General features: G+C 40.9%; 1 protein-coding gene across 1 annotated transcript in view; it reads left to right on the top strand.

Moving 5' to 3' along the window:
* pygl (phosphorylase, glycogen, liver) overlaps positions 1 to 17,481 on the top strand; it is a 125,492-nt gene that overhangs the window by 95,168 nt on the left and 12,843 nt on the right. Inside the window, exons 16-17 of the mRNA XM_072568688.1 lie at positions 11,289 to 11,430; positions 14,505 to 14,712. Of these exons, the coding sequence (XP_072424789.1) occupies positions 11,289 to 11,430; positions 14,505 to 14,712 (350 nt within the window). The remainder of the gene's footprint in view (positions 1 to 11,288; positions 11,431 to 14,504; positions 14,713 to 17,481) is intronic.

The raw sequence follows: 17,481 nt of genomic DNA, 5'->3' as shown, positions 1-17,481 counted from the left end.
CATGATTGCCATCTTGCTGGGATGGAGAAGTTTAAGTGATCCGTTGATCCTGAGAACGATGCTGTCAGGAGTTTTCAACTTCTGGTAAGGTGATCATAATTGTAAAGTCAAAATGGAGGAACCAAACAATGCCAAAACAAGTCCTCAACAGACCTGACGGAAGATTAAAACTGCAGCAGTACGGAGATCCCCTATCGTTGAGGTTTCCTTGCCCTCTCGCTATTCATTCCTACTCCACATTCAACCAGCTTTTTACTATTGATGTACCTGTAGCGTACTTTGAGCTGAATCTTATGGTTATTTTTTGACTAAGTATGAGTTGCAGAGAGCGTTTGGAGAGTTTTGGAGGGGAAGGCCTAACATGTTCTCTTCCCAGATCTTAGCAAACTAACCTCATTAATTCCTGATGAAGGACTTTTGCCTGAAATATCGATTCTCCTGTTCCTTGGATGCTGCCTCACCTGCTGTGCTTTTCCAGCACCATACTCTCAAATCTTAACCTCATTAATTATCTACCATGCTCCTGTAGTTTCTCTCACCTTTGGTTTTTGCCCCACCTTACCACGTGCCTTTTCAAAACACTTCAGTATTAAGTGGATATCACAGAATTCAGCAGTATACTTTGTGCCTCCACTATCTTTGCACCTCCTGTTGTTCCCCTTTGCCATGCCGCTACCGCTGGAATGAAAATTGCCACTCTTTGGCACCATCTTGCCTCCTTTTCACCCTTACCACTATAAGTCCTTGAGGGATTTCAGCAATGCACTGGCTCAAACTCACCACCGCTATGAGTCTGCTTTGGGCCCATCCAGCTACTGCCGATACCACCATGAATCTGCACTGGATACAGACCCTGCCAGGAACCAAACTTGCCTCCACCACAGCAGCCATGAGTTGGTGCTAGGATTGCCTCGTCAATCAAGAAGCTGCCAGGAACACAAATTTGCCTCCAATGCTGCTGGTATGAGTCCGCGCTGGGCCCATTTGCCACTGCCAATGCAGTCACTGCATCCCAGCTCTGAGATCATTCTTTAACTCCACAGTCAGCATGTATATTGGCATTATTAGAGACCTGGTTCATGGACAGGAAATAGTGTCTGGAGATAAGGGTTCTTTCTCATGATGGTGACCCATGACAGTGACCTTCTATAAGAGTCAGTGCTGTGACCGCAACTGTTTGCAATATATATTAATGACTTGGAAGGAAGTGAGTATACTGTAGCCAGAATTGCAGATGACAAAAATAGGTGGAGAGGCAGTTGGAAGAAGGATACAAACATTTTACAGAGAGATATTGATAGTTTAAGCAAATGGAAAAATTATTTGTCAAATGGAGAGTTTTTGGAAAGGAGAACAAAAGAACAGGATATTATTTAAAGGACAAAAGTGCACAAAGCTGCAACAAAAAGAGGCTTGGGGATTCTTGTATTGAAACATAGAAAACTACCCCTTATTCTTAGATGGTGACTCCCTAATTCTGGACTTCCCCAACATTGGGAACTTCCTTCCAATCCCTGCAGCAGGTAATCAGAAAAGCTATTGGGATGTTGGCCCTTATTTCAAGGGGGCTGGAGTATAAGAGTAGGGAAATCTTAATGCAGCAGGACAAGATGCTGGTGAAACCTAATCTGTGTGCAGTTTTGGTCCCCTTAATTAAGGAAAGATTTTATTCCAGTGGAGGGAGTTCAGAGAAGATCATAAGGATGATCTCTCCTATGGAGTGATGACTTATGAGCAAAGAATAAACAGGTTGGAACTTAACTCACTGGAGCTTAGAAGAATAAGAGATGATCTAATTGAAGCATATAGAATTCTTAGGGGGCTTAGCAAGGTAAATGCTGATAGGATATTTCCCCTCTTCAGATAGCCTAGGACTAGGGGGCATAGTTTCAGAATAGAGGGTCATCAATTTAAAACTGAGATGAGAAGGAATTTCTTCTCTGGGAGGGTTGTGCATAGAAACATAGAAAATAGATGCAGGAGTAGGCTATTCGGCCCTTCAAACCTGCACCACCATTCAATGCGATCATGGCTGATCATGCAATCTCAGTATCCCATTCCTGCCCTGGCCCCACACCCCTTGATGGCTTTAGCCACAAAGGCCACATCCAGCTCCCTTGTGAATATATCTAATGAACTGGTTCCAACAGCTTCCTGGGAGAGAATTCCACAGGTTCACAACTTTCTGAGAAAAAAAAATTCTTCTTTATCTCAGTCCTGAATGGCTTACCCCTTATTCTTAGATGGTGACTCCCTAGTTCTGTACTTCCCCAACATTGGGAACTTCCTTCCAATCCCTGCACTGGCTACCTGACAAAGGAGCAGCACTCTGGAAGATAGTACTTCCAAATAAACCTGGTGGACTATAACCTGGTGTTGTGTGATTTTTAACTTTGTCTACCCCAGTCCAACATTGGCAGCTCAACATCATGGCAATCAGTGCTCTATTCATGTCTATACATTTTATCCAATGCTATAAGCTTTAATTTTCCTTACAAATCTCTTGTGTGGAACCTGGTCAAAAGTCTTTTGAAAATCCAAGTTAATAATCACACAACACCAGGTTATAGTCCAACAGGTGTAATTGGAAGCACACTAGCTTTCAGAGCGCCGCTCCTTCATCAGGTGGTTGTGATGAAGGAGCGGCGCTCCGAAAGCTAGTGTGCTTCCAATTAAACCTGTTGGACTATAACCTGGTGTTGTGTGATTATTAACTTTGTACACCCCAGTCCAACACCAGCATCTCCAAATTTTGAAAATCCAGATACACATCTACTGATTTACCATTATCTACTCAACTGGTCCCATCCCCAAAAAGGTCCAGAAGATTTTTCAAGCATAATTTCCCTTTTGTGAGTCCATGCTGACAGGTACCAATTTTGTCACCACTTTCCAAATGCTCAGTTATGACATCCTTAATGACTGACTCCAGCATTTTTCTCACTACTGCTATCAGCTAACCAGCCTACATTTCCCCATTTTCTCTCTCCATGTTTTACAGAGTGGAGTTATGTTAGCTACCATCCAGTCCATTGGAGCTCTTCCAGAATCTACAGAATGCTGGAAAGTGATTACTAATGCATCCACTGTTCCAAAGACCACTTCCTTAAGTACTCTGGGATGCAGAGCATAGGCACTGGGGACTTATTAGGTTTTAATCCCATCAATTTGCCCAATATCATTTTCTGACTGATAAGGATTTCCTTCAGTTCCTCCTTCATGGTTGATCCTCCATCACCTAGCATTGCCTGAAGATTATTTGTGTCCTCCTTAGTGAAGACACACCCAAAATATTTGTTCAACTGGTCTGCCATCTTTTTGTTGTCCATTATAAATTCACCTGATTCTAACAGCAAGGGACCTATACTTGTCTTTACCAGTCTTTTTCTTTTCACATACGTGTGGAAGATTCTGCAGTCAGTTTTTATGTTTTCCACAAGCTTACTTTCATATTCTATTTTTCCTTTCCAAATTAAACCCTTTGTCCTCCTCTGCTGAATTTTAAATTTCTTCTAATCCTTGCATTTGCTGCTTTTTCTGGCCAATTTCTATGCCTCCTCTTTAGCTTAACCCTGTTGGCTTAACCTGTTCTTGATTTCCCTTGTAAGCCATGGTTGAGCCAAATTCCTTATTTCAATCTTACGCCAGAGAAGGAGGTACAATTACTGAAATTCATCCATGTGTTCTTTAAATGTCTGCCATTGCCTATCCACCATCAACCCCTTAAGTATCCTTGGCAAGTTTATCCTAGCTTAAAAATGTGTTGCTGGAAAAGCGCAGCAGGTCAGGCAGCATCAAAGGAGAAGGAGAATCGACGTTTCGGGCATAAGCCCTTCTTCAGAAATGAGGAGGGTGTGCCAAGCAGGCTAAGATAAAAGGTAGGGAGGAGGGACTTGGGGGAGGGGCGTTGGGAATGTGATAGGTGGAAGGAGGTTAAGGTGAGGGTGATAGGCTGGAGAGGTCGGGAAGAAGATTGCAGGTCAAGAAGGTGCTGCTGAGTCTGAGGGTTGGGACTGAGAAGAGGTGAAAGGAGGGGAAATGAGGAAGCTGGAGAAATCTGCATTCATCCCTTGTGGTTGGAGGGTTCCTAGGTGGAAGATGAGTCGCTCTTCCTCCAGGCGATTCTCCTTCTCCTTTGATGCTGCCTGACCTGCTGCGCTTTTCCAGCAAAACATTTTTAAGCTCTGATCTCCAGCATCTGCAGTCCTCACTTTCTCCAAGTTTATCCTAGCCAATGCATGCATCTTTGGAACCCTTTGCAGCAAAGAGTAACGGGAGCAATGTCCTTGTGTATATTTAAGGCTGAAATAGCTAGATTCTGGTTCAGTAGAGAGATCAAGGGTTACGGGGAAAGTGCGAGAAAGTTGATGTCAGGAATGTCAGATCAGTCAAGATCCAATTTGAGGGGCCATACAGCCTACTCCCATTCCTATTCCTTATGGTCTTATGAAAACCCGGAGCTCAGTTTTTAGCAGCTGAAAACATTTACTGCTGGTGTGGTTATCTAGGAGACCAGTAGGGTGTATGACTTCTCACATATGAGAGATGACATCTTTCATTCAACCAAGTTGCATTGCCATATATTAAAATTACCCTTCTATTAACACTACTTTGAATTACTTTATTATGTGGCCCTGATTTCCCTTATTCCTGGTATTTCAGAGTTAAATCCAATTATAACTATTTAGATCCAGAGGATTGGGGTTGTTTTTGGAACCAACAGCATATGACTAAAAACCTGATAAGGGAGACAATTGATTATGAAAGTAAATTGTCAAGCCATATAAAAACAAACAAAAAGCACTTATATGGTTATATAAAAATAACAAGTAGCTAAATTAAATATGGCACCCTTGGATGAAAACTGAGGAATTAATAATGGAAAACTGGGAAATGACAGTTGATTTAAACCAATCTTCACAGTGGAAGACACAATAAACACCTCAAGATAACAGATAAGCAAGGTGCAAATTGGAGGAAAGATCTTGTAACAGTTTGAATAACAAGGGACAAAGTACTTGACAACCTATTGGGACTAAATACAAACAAGTGACCTGACGACCTGCTATTAAGAGTTTCAAAGGATATGGGCTCGGAGATAGTGCAGCCACTGAGTGAAATATTCTAGTACTGGCAAACTTCTGGGAGGGTTTAATGGGGAAAAAGCAGGAGTTTGCTACTAGGTAATGATGCTCATTTAATGAGCTGGTGCAGACACAATGGAATGAATAGCCTCCTTCTACAATTCTGTGTATCTGCAAGTTTCTGCTTAGGATACAAGACATAAATTAAATAACTGTTGTCTCAGGTTAAGACTTAACACCTTAAAGACACTCATAAGGATTTCTAAAATACCTCTTATTATTGTTCACTAATACCAGTTTGGACTCTGCCAGGGTCACTACAGGGATGGTGCAGGAGGGAGGGATTCCGGTATTTGGATAACTGGGGTTCTTTCTGGGGAAGGTGGGACCTCTATAAACAGGATGGTCTGCACCTGAACCTGAGGGGCACCAGTATCCTTGGGGGGAGGTTTGCTAGTGCTCTTGGGGGGGATTTAAACTAACTCTGCAGGGGCATGGGAACCCAGACTGTAGCTTTAGGGTGCAGGACCTGGAGTGTAGGGAGGTTAGGAATATGGCATCAATCTTAAAGGAGGGTGCCTGTAAACAGAAGAGTGGCTTGAAGTGTGTATACTTTAATGCCAGAAGTATACGAAATAAGGTAGGTGAACTTGCAGCGTGGGTTGGTACCTGGGACTTCGATGTTGTGGCTATTACGGAGACATGGCTAGATCAGGGACAGGATTGGCTGTTGCAGGTTCCAGGGTTTAAATGTTTTAGTAGGGTCAGAGGTGGGGGTAAAAGAGGGGGGGGTGTGGCTTTGCTTGTCAAAGATAGTATTACAGCAGTGGAAAGGACGATGGACGAAGATTTGCCATCTGAGGTAGTTTGGGTTGAGGTTAGGAATAGGAGAGGTGTGGTCACCCTGTTAGGAGTCTTTTACAGGCCTCCTAATAGTCCTAGAATCGTTGAAGAAAGGATTGCGAAGATGATTCAGGAGAAGAGTGATAGTAATAGGGTGGTTGTTATGGGGGACTTTAACTTTCCTGATATTGATTGGGAAAGCTATAGCTCAAGTTCGTTAGATGGGTCAGTGTTTGTCCAATGTGTGCAGGAGAGTTTCCTGACACAATATGTAGATAAGCCAACAAGAGGTGAGGCCATACTGGATTTGGTTCTGGGTAACGAACCAGGCCAGGTATTAGAACTAGAGGTAGGTGAGCACTTTGGGGACAGTGACCACAATTCGGTGATTTTTACTCTAGTGATGGAGAGGGATAAGTGTGTACTACAGGGCAAGAGTTACAGCTGGGGGCAGGGAAATTATGATGCGGTGAGGCATGACTTAGGATGTGTGGATTGGAAAAGTAGATTCCAAGGCAAGAGCGTAATTGATATGTGGAACTTGTTCAAGGAGCAACTATTGAGTGTCCTTGATAAGTACGTACCTATCAGGCAGGGAGGAAAGGGTCGTGTGAGGGAGCCGTGGTTTAATAAGGAATTGGAATCCCTTGTTAAATGGAAGAGGGCGGCCTTTGTAAAGATGAGGCGTGAAGGTTCAATAGGGGCGATTGAGAGTTATAAGGTAGCCCGGAAGGACCTGAAGAGAGAGCTAAGAGCAGCAAGGCGGGGACATGAAAGGTCCTTAGTGGGTAGGATTAGGGAAAACCCTAAGGCTTTCTATAGGTATGTTAGGAATAAAAGAATGACTAGGGTAGGAATAGGTCCAATCAAGGATAGTAATGGGAAGTTGCGTGTGGAGGCTAAAGAGATTGGGGAGGCACTGAATGAATACTTTTCGTCAGTATTCACTCAGGAACAGGACATTGTTGTCGATATGAATACTGAGGCACGAATAAGTAGAATGGATGGCTTTGAGATATGTAGAGAAGAGGTGTTGGAAATTCTGGCAAGGGTGAAAATAGATAAGTCCCCTGGGCCTGATGGCATTTGTCCTAGGATTCTCTGGGAAGCAAGGGAGGAGATTGCAGAGCCATTGGCCTTGATTTTTGTGTCCTCTTTGTCGACAGGAGTAGTGCCAGAGGACTGGAGGCTAGCAAACGTGGTTCCCTTGTTCAAGAAGGGGAGTAGGGATAATCCTAGTAACTATAGGCCAGTGAGTCTCACTTCTGTTGTGGGCAAAGTCTTAGAGAGAATTGTAAGGGATAGGATTTATGCACATCTGGATAAGAATAATGTGATCAAGGATAGTCAGCATGGTTTTGTGAAGGGCAGGTTGTGCCTCACAAACCTTATTGAATTCTTTGAGAAGGTGACTAAGGAGGTAGATGAGGGGAAAGCGGTAGATGTGGTATATATGGATTTTAGTAAGGCATTTGATAAGGTCCCCCATGGTAGGCTACTGCAGAAAATACAGAGATATGGCATTGAGGGTGAGTTGGAGGTTTGGATTAGGAATTGGCTGGCTGGAAGAAGACAGAGGGTAGTAGTTGATGGCAAAGGTTCATCTTGGAGTGCCGTCACTAGCGGTGTTCTGCAAGGATCTGTTTTGGGACCATTGCTGTTTGTCATTTTTATAAATGACCTGGAGGAAGGGTTAGAAGGTTGGGTGAGCAAGTTTGCGGATGATACGAAAGTCGGAGGAGTTGTAGACAGTGAGGAAGGATGTGGCAGGTTACAGCGGGATATAGAGAAGCTGCAGAGCTGGGCAGAAAGGTGGCAAATGGAGTTCAATGTAGCTAAGTGTGAGATGATTCACTTTGGTTAGAGTAACAAAAAGATGGGATACTGGGCTAATGGTCGGATACTTGGTAGTGTGGAAGAGCAGAGAGATCTTGGTGTCCATGTACACAGATCTCTGAAAGTTGCCACCCAGGTAAATAGTGCAGTGAAGAAGGCATATGGCGTACTGGCTTTTATTGGTAGAGGAATTGAGTTCCGGAGTCCTGAGGTCATGCTGCAGTTGTATAAGACTCTGGTGCGGCCGCATCTGGAATATTGTGTGCAGTTTTGGTCGCCATACTATAGGAAGGATGTGGAGGCACTGGAACGGGTGCAGAGGAGGTTTACCAGGATGTTGCCTGGTATGGTAGGAAGATCCTATGAGGAAAGGCTGAGGCACTTGGGGTTGTTTTCATTGGAGAAAAGAAGGTTTAGGGGTGACTTGATAGAGATGTACAAGATGATTAGAGGGTTAGATAGGGTTGACAGTGAGAACCTTTTTCCACGTATGGAGTCAGCTATTACAAGGGGGCATAGCTTTAAATTAAGGGGGGGTAGATATAGGACTGATGTTAGGGGTAGATTCTTTACTCAGCGAGTCGTAAGTTCATGGAATGCCCTGCCAGTAGCAGTGGTGGACTCTCCCTCTTTATGGGTATTTAAGCGAGCATTGGATAGGTATATGGAGGATAGTGGGTTAGTGTAGGTTAGGTGGGCTTTGATCGGCGCAACATCGAGGGCCGAAGGGCCTGTACTGCGCTGTATTCTTCTATGTTCTATGTTCTGATCTCAAGATAGCTTGGTTCAAACATGAAAAAAGACCTGAATTCCAGAAATGAGATGAGAGTGACTGCCCTTAACATCAGGGAAACCCTAGCAAAACTGGAATCGGGGCAAATCTCTCCACTGGTTAGAGTCATACCTGGCACATTGGAGGATGGGCGTGGTTTTCGGAGGTCATTTATCTCAGCTCAAGGACATCTCTGAAGAAGTTCCTAATGATAGGTCCTAGGCCAAACCATCTCTAGCTGTTTCAATGACCTTTCTTCCATGATCAGGTCAGAGGTAGGGATGTTCACTGATGATTGCATAATCTCCAGCACCATTTGTGACTCCTCAGTTACTGAAGCAATCCATATCCAAATGTAGCGAGACCTGGACAGTATTCATATCACACAAATAGCAGGCAATGACTATCCCCATAAGAGACAATATATCCACTGCACCTTGATATTCAATAGCACTTCCATCAATGAATCCCCCCCACCCCAAAATCAATATCTTGAAGGTTCTCAGTGACCAGAAATTCAACTCAACTTGCCATATAAATACAATGGCTTTTGCCCGAAACATCGATTTTCCTGCTTCTCGGATGCTGCCTGACCTGCTTTGCTTTTTCAGCACCACTCTGATCTAAAAACTAGAGGATAGGAGTACTACATCAAGTGACTCAACTCCTGACTCCCCAGAGTTTGTCAACCATCACAAAGCACAAGTCAGAGTGTGATAGAATATTGTCTAGTTGTTTGGATGAGTGCAGCTCCAACAACACTCAAGAAGCTTGACATCATCCAGGGCAAAGCAGTCTGCCTGATTGGCACCACACCCCATAGTTATCCACACCCTCCACCACTGACACTCAGTAGCAGCCTTGTGTACTACTTACAAGATGTACTGCCAAAGACCCTTAGACAGCAACTTCTAAACCCATGACCACTTCTCTCTAGAAGGACAAGGGCAGCAGATGCACTGGATGCAAGTTTCCCTCCAAGCCACTCACCATCCTGACTCAGAAATATATCTCCTTACCTTCATCTTTGCCATGTCAGAATCCTGGAATTCCCACCCTAACAATGTTGTAGGTCTATCTACAGCACAAGGACTGCAGCAGTTCAAGATGGCATCTCACCACTACTTCTTAAGGGCAACTAGGAACAAGCCCAGCCAGCGACAATAATGTTCCACAAGTAACGAATTTTAAAAATCATCTAATTTGTACTGGGCACTCTCCTTTTGCAAATCTTTATACCTGAGTTCATCTGTGTGTTTGATGTCACATTTTTATTATTTTGAGTATTAGCGATAAATAAAATTGCTTTTCTTTTCAGTTACAAAAACTTTATAATTGGATTTTTAATTGAATCTGATGAACCAACAAACAAAATTTTTATTTGAGATACAGCTACATGTTAAAAAGAATTTAAAATCTTTGGGCTGGTATTTGCAAGGAGTGACAATCTCATGCAAATTGTCACTTTGGCCCTTATTTTACAAAAAAAAAGGAGCTCCGTATTTTCTGAGGGTAGATTCTGTTCAGGACTCCTTCATAAATGCAGAATTGTACTTCCTTTCTGACGGTTCTTTCATAGTGATCAACTGTCAGAGGACAGCAAGTCACAATCCCTTTTCCTGGCATTTTCTGAAATGTAAAGGTTGTTGTTTGGGGAGATGGGGGAAGAATAGATTGTCAGAAAGGCAGCAGGAGATTAAGGTACCAGCTAAGTAGGGTGCCAGAGACATTATGAGTTGGATATAGGGAGCAAGCCAGATTAGGGTGTTGGCTGAGGGGGTAGAGTACTAGTTGGGTAGACAATAGGATTTCATGTCAATAGAATGTCAAGAGTGAGAGGGGTAGGGTGCCAAGTGGCTAGGATGCCAGAATGCAAGGTGGCAAGATAAGTGATGTAACATTTACGGTAGTTCGGTTGGGCAGGAGGGGCATCCGGTACAGGATAGGAGGCGGGAATGTATTTGGGGATAATAATGGGTCTGTTAAATAGCTATTCAGGAATTAAACTATGTATTTAATATCTAACTTCTTCTGAGTGACTAGTTTAGTCATTCTACCGTATCTGGGAGGGATCCAATCTTGAGAAACTGCAATGATGAAAATTATGAGTGCGAAGCTCATTTAAAATTGCGGATATGCAATTTTTGCCCGCAAATGTTGATTTTTATTGTTACTTATTTTTTGGTGCAGATAGGTGAATTCACAATTCACGATTTCAAGGATACAGAGGATTTACTATACTTAAATTCATCAAAACGCTCCAAAGTCACCAAAGTAAATGGAGACTTTCAGAAAGTTTCAGAGATAGAGGAATTGCCAAATGGAAGATTCAATTTCCCAAGCAGTTCCTTTGGAGTGTGCTATGATGGGGATTCTATATGGTGCCCATGTTAATACTCCCACCTATGCTGGAATAATGACTGTCGAGCAATCAAAAAATCTGAAACAATAGCCATTGCCAACCGATGGGGTTAAAAAGAGATCTGATTCGTCCCTGCTCATCTGGTCATAACACAGCCTAATATTTCAACATTTGATTTATTTTCATTCAAACTTATGGGTCTGTACCATTTATAAATTAGTTGTGTCATGGAAAAGTCAATCAAAATTCAAAATCTAATTTTAACTCTATAAATCTGTTCCTTTTGTGGAATGTCTTAAACTGATGCAATTACTATTATTCCTGATGAAAATACGTCTGTTCAAATGTTATCAGTGTTTCTTTTCTAAGTTTAAACATGCTTCTTTCCTAGGCTGCTCCTGGTTATTATATGGCTAAATTGATTATTAAACTCATCACATCTGTGGCACAAAAAGTGAACAATGACCCTATAATTGGTAACAAGTTAAAGGTTATTTTCTTGGAAAACTACAGAGTCTCACTGGCTGAAAAAGGTACTGCTAAGAAGCAAAAGACTACAATAGCTTTGTTTAACACTGCCACAAAGGTTAGGGTAGAAGCTGGCAGACTTGCTGTAGAAATGATCATTGAGCTTTTAAAGTGCAGACAAATTGAGCATATTAATAAAAGCAGAATAGAGGGCATAGGGAAAGAAAATAAGCCACAGACTTGAGTTAAGAGCAGTTGGTATAGACTCACTATCAACAGACTCACAATCAATTTTGATCGCTTTCAAAATCTGCTATCATTCTTATTTCTGTTTTCTCATTCCAACTCCATCCATCCTTCTTTCATATCCAATCTTAGTTCTGTTCTCTTTATAGCTCATCTTTTTACAATTTAATGAATAACATGGGAAGTTTTTGTATGAATTCGTAGGAAGGCTAATAGTCGTGAGGCACAGTTTTAAGGTAAGGAGCAAGAGGTTTAGAGAGAGGATTTGAGGGAAAAAAATCACCTAGAGGGTTGTGGGTGGTTGTTGAAACTCACTATCTGAAAGGATGGTAGAAGCAGGAACTCTCAAGAATTTAAGAACCACTTAGAACAGCAGTTGGAACATCATAGCATGCACATCTTTGAGCCAAATGATGGAAAATGGGATTAGAACAGTTGGCTGTTTGATGACCAGTGCAGACACAATAGGCTGAAGGGACTCCTTCCATGCTGTAAAAACTCTATGACTTTAATTATTTGTAGGTTTCAAATATTTATTTTATGAGTATTATTGTTTAAACATATAAAGGTTAATTTTCCACTTAAAACTCCTGACTTCATGATTTCCTGTACTTTAGAAATTATTTAGAAAAAGAAAGAGCTGATAATATGGGATTTCCCAGCATGTTTACTTTATGTGTGGGAATTGCAAAGCAGAAAAATCTCTGTATAATCAACCAAGTTATTAATATGACTACTGAAATATGTCAAAGATGTGTGTTTTGATTGCACTCATAACAGTTAATCTTTGATTTGACACTTATTGCTTTTTCAATGACAGCATCTTTATTGATGTGTTTAACTAAAAGGTTGAATTTTGCCAAAAATCAGCTAAGTGTCAATTTTGGCATTGAGGCTTTCTCATCATGAGCTCTTACAAGTCTTCTCATGCTGTCTTCTCAAACTAATCATATTACCTATGCACCATGTCTTTATGGCATTCCCCTCCCTATTTGCCGCAGCCAAAATTACTGGCTACTGCCAGGATGTCCAGGGTTTCTAGCACTGGCACTCTCTTTAAAACTGAGCCATGTATCTGGTCAAGCACTGGCAGTCTGTAGCTTCTCGGCATGGTCCCTGTTGGTCAGTTGATCAAGACATGTCAGAGAGAGCAGAATGGCACCCTGCTTTGCTGACGGAGATCTGGACATTCTGGTGGATATAGTATGGTCACTGCATTAGAACATGCTTTGAAATATTGGTGTCTGGTGTCCAAGCTGGAAGGCCAGAGGAGCAAGCAGTAAGCTTGTCACCAGGTTATTCCTCCAACTTGCATGTCAGAAATTCGCATCATCTAGTTTCTTTTAGGCAGTTAGGAAAATGGAAAACTGCAGATCCATGAAGTAAGACAATGTAATAATTAGGATGTTAATACATGAAAATAAGCCTTAACAGTCACTTGTGAGAATCTCGCTGTTCAATAATTTGTTGAAAAATATGATATTTTGTTCTCAATGTCAGGAATCTCCTTATCACCGATCTAAACTAATTTGCCCAATTTTCTAACCAAGGCCTATGCCACTAAGTATTACTGTCTACATGTACATTTATCAATTTTCCAAAACATAGACTTGTTTATGCCTTGCACGAGTTTTGATCAAACTTTACAAACATATTCTTCCAATCATAATAAGCTTTGCAGACATAGTCTAACCTTTGCATATCCAATAAGGATATTTATTAAAACGTGGAACATACAAATATATAATTATATAAGGGACATTACTTAATGCCTGTATGACAATATAATAAAATGAGTCATTCCTTTATGTAATTTCCCTATTTTATAATTTGGTAGAAAAGCAAGGTATCTTCAAAGTATGAAGAATATTTTAGTGTGGAGCTTTGCATTTAAAATGGAAGACTGAAACAGACTGTTCTAGTATGTTAGTACATTGTTAAATGCCTCCACAAGATTAAAGGTTAGGAGTTGCACTTGGATGGGTGCAGCCCCAACAACACTCAAGAAGCTTGATACCATCCAGGACAAAGCAGCCCTTGATTAGCACTAAATCCACAAAAGCATCCACTCCCTCCACCACCGAAGCTCAGTAGCAGTAATGAGTACTATCTACAAAATGCACTGCAGAAATTCACCATAGATCATCAAACAGCACCTTCTAAACCTACGACTACTTCCATCTAGAAGGACAAGGGCAGCAAAAATATGGGAACACCACCATCTTCAAGTTCCCCTCCAAGCTATTCATCAACCTGACTTGGGAATATATCACTGTTCCTTCACTGTTGATGGGTCAAGATCTAGGAATTCCCTCCCTAATAGCACTGTGGATCAGCCCACAGCAGGTGGTCTGCAACAGTTCAAGAAGGCAGCTCACCACTACCTTCTCAAGAGCAACCAGGGACAGGCAATAAATGCTGGTCAGCCAACGATGCCCACATTCCATAAATGAATAAATTTTTGAAAAGTTGTCAAATTACAAATGTATTCAGAAGTTCCAACTGTGCCAGGGGGATTTTACAATGACAACCTTTGTCAGGCCAGTGAACTGTTTTGATATTATATGTGTGTGTTGATGTGTGCAAGTAATATCAATCATCAGTCATCTTAGAGGTTACAATGCTGACAAGCTAACATTACTGGATGTTGATACCTAGCAAGTCTAGCAGTATAACCTTCCACTCCTTGTAAGAGAACTTAGATCTTCCAGCTCATAATGAGTAAATTGTTACTCCTGGTATTGAAGGACTGGGTTATATAAAACCCAAAAAATGAGTGTGTGCCATCAAATTATTAGGCCATTATTTCCTTCAGCCCTTTCCTTTTTGAGTTCTTCAGATGCTTTTTGCTCTATATAGCAATATTAATCAATTTTAACTGATCTATTTACAGTTATTCCAGCAACAGACCTGTCACAGCAAATCTCCACAGCTGGCACAGAGGCTTCTGGCACAGGAAATATGAAGTTCATGCTGAATGGTGCCCTGACTATTGGTACTATGGATGGAGCAAATGTGGAAATGGCTGAGGAAGCTGGTGAAAAAAATATGTTCATTTTTGGCATGAGGGTTCAAGACGTGAAGGAACTGGACAAGAAAGGGTATGTTTGTAATAAAAGTTAACAAATATTGTTAACTTTTGGTTCCATGAGAACATTAGTGACCATGAGAAATTACTTATAATGTTAAATAATAATGGAAGACAAAGGTGGGCAGAGCAGCAAACGTATGCAACACAAATATTTATCTTTAATATTTATATTTATCTTTAAATTACTATTGATCTATATTGCTACTAATTCCAATCAATTATCTTGATATATAAAGAATAACATCACAATGGATACATTTGAGCAACTGCTTACTTAAAACTGGTACCACTGTTAATAATTTATTGGCCATCAGCTGAAATTAACAGTAGGTCTTGTTTACAAGCTGGTGGTTAAACTTAATCATCATGAGACTCAGTGATGCCTTGGGACTTCATGAGGTCTGCAGTCAATGTAAGGGCATACCAGCTTACAATGGTGGTAGTGTCTGTGAGGTCTAATCCAATGAGTATGACTGTTAGGCCATTGCTTGACTAGTCTGTGGGACAGCTCTTGCACAAGCCTCCAAATTTAGTGAGGAGAACTTTGCAAGGTTGACAAGACTGGCTGTGTCAATGTCATTTCCAATGCCAAGGTCAGTGCCTGGTGGTCTGTCTGGTTTTATTCCATTTCTGAACCAGTTTGTTGCATTTGAGTGACATAGAGTCATAGATATGTACAGCATGGAAACAGATCCTTTGGTCCAACCTTTCCACGTCGACCAGATATCCCAACCCAATCTAGTCCCACCTGCCAGCATCTGGCCCATATCCCTCCAAACCCTTCCTATTCATATACCCATCCAAATGCCTCTTAAATGTTGTAATTGTACCAGCCTCCACCACTTCCTCTGGCAGCTCATTCCATACACGTACCACCTTCTCTGTGAAAAAGTTGCCCCTTTGCAGAGAATAGTTAAGAGTCAACTGCATTGGTGTGGGTTTGGAATAACAAGTATGCCAGACTATAGGTATGGCAGATTTCCACTCCTAAAGGGCATGGATGAACAAGGTAGGTATTTACAACAATCAATGTTAGTTTAAATAAAGACGCAATGACTATCTAAGAGGAAGGGTAGGAAGCAGAAGAGAAGGAACTGAGGGGAAAAGGAGATATAAAAGTAATGGAGCAGTAACCAAAATGTGCTATGCAAATTAACACTGAGCAATTTCAGAATTTATTGGCATGGCAGAAATTACAGCAGTCAAGTCAGTGTTGTAAAGAGATGACAAGAAGGAAATGACTTTTATATAAAGATCAAGTATGAGATTTTGTAGTGGTATGAAGTTGACTTATAGATGGAGTGAAATCAGCTTGAACTAATGCCTATATTCAAGAAGAATTATGAGAGTAAATGGACCCAGGAAGTATTCAAGATACAAAGTTGTCGTCAGTATACTTGTGGGATTTGTTCAGAGGGCATGAAAACATTGGAAAATAAACCATTTTTCAAGATAAATGATGTTGATGCCTAGCAGAGGTGCATAGTAGCATCTAGCATTAAGTGTGATCCACAAATCTATTATAATAGCAGAGGAGCAAAGGGATTTAAATAAAGGAACCAAAATCAATGGCAGTCCAGAAGGGAGGAGTGCAAATGAGGGAGTTGGGTGGAAGAGAAATTAATTGAGAACAGCATTGAGGTTTTAAGGAACTAGTCCAGTCTAATGTAGGATGTTGCAGGAATCCAGAGTGCCATTGGATCAGTGCAGTTAGTGGCTACAGGGAATCTGGAGGAAACCATAAAGCTGACAGAGTTTAATCCCAGTGAAGGTGTAGAAAGCTGTATCAGAACAGGTATTGTAATTAAAGTAGTCTGGCAGATAATACAATCTCAGTAGAAAGCAGTGTTGGAGCTCACATTAAAGCCTAGAATCCATTGAAATAGAATCAAAGTAACCAAAGCCGATCAAACCAACAAGTCCAAAGGCCTAGGAAATCAAAAGTGATTTTCAGCTCAGAACACAGACAAATACATGGAACAAGTGGATCAAAACATGATATGTTAGATGTAAATTGAACTTGTAAACTGAGTCAAAATATACCCATTAATAGGGGCAGCAGGTCTTAAAATCTAGAGGCAAGCAAAATGAAAGAAAGGAGCAATGAATTATTACCTTTTGGACTTTTTAAAACTCTTGTCTTTACTCTTAAAGATTAATGGTTCAGCATATCGTGATTTAGGCTATAAACTGATGAACAGATTTATCTTGACAACTGTTAGAAAATAGAAAATAATAGCTGTGTGCCATAGATTGCCCATATGGCCTTATTTTCCTACTTCTCTGCCATTTATGAAATTATCATGACTAGTTTTGAAGATGGTCAAATGAGAATACTTCAACTCCTACAAGAGAAAGTAAGAAGTCTCATATTCAAGAACTGCATTGGAAAGAGCATAAAAATAACTTAGTATGAGTAAGAACAAAGCATAAAATACTCCTTGCATCAATTGCAAATGAATTTTTCTGCACTGCTTGCTTTCTTTAATATCCCTGTTCTTTGTACATTCCTAAAACTTTTATTTCCCCTTCATTTACAGGAGTGTTTCAAACAATACTGCACAGGCTGAGATTTGAAATTGTGATGAAGCCTCATAATATTATTCTTTGGAAAGAAAAGTAAAATGAGAGGAAAATTAGATTTAAGTTTTCAGTTCTGTAAATGTCAGACCTTTTTTAAATACAAGGCCAGAAAATTATTTTGAATAGAGAGATAAAACGAGAATTCCGAGAAATCATGTGATTTCAGCAAAATGACTAAAAAGCCCTACCCTCCCTC

The sequence above is a fragment of the Chiloscyllium punctatum genome, chromosome 4, assembly GCF_047496795.1.
Source record: "Chiloscyllium punctatum isolate Juve2018m chromosome 4, sChiPun1.3, whole genome shotgun sequence".
NCBI classification, from domain to species: Eukaryota; Metazoa; Chordata; class Chondrichthyes; order Orectolobiformes; family Hemiscylliidae; genus Chiloscyllium; species Chiloscyllium punctatum.
The sequence above is the reverse complement of the archived record's forward strand: the minus strand, read 5'-3'. Positions and strand labels throughout refer to the sequence as shown.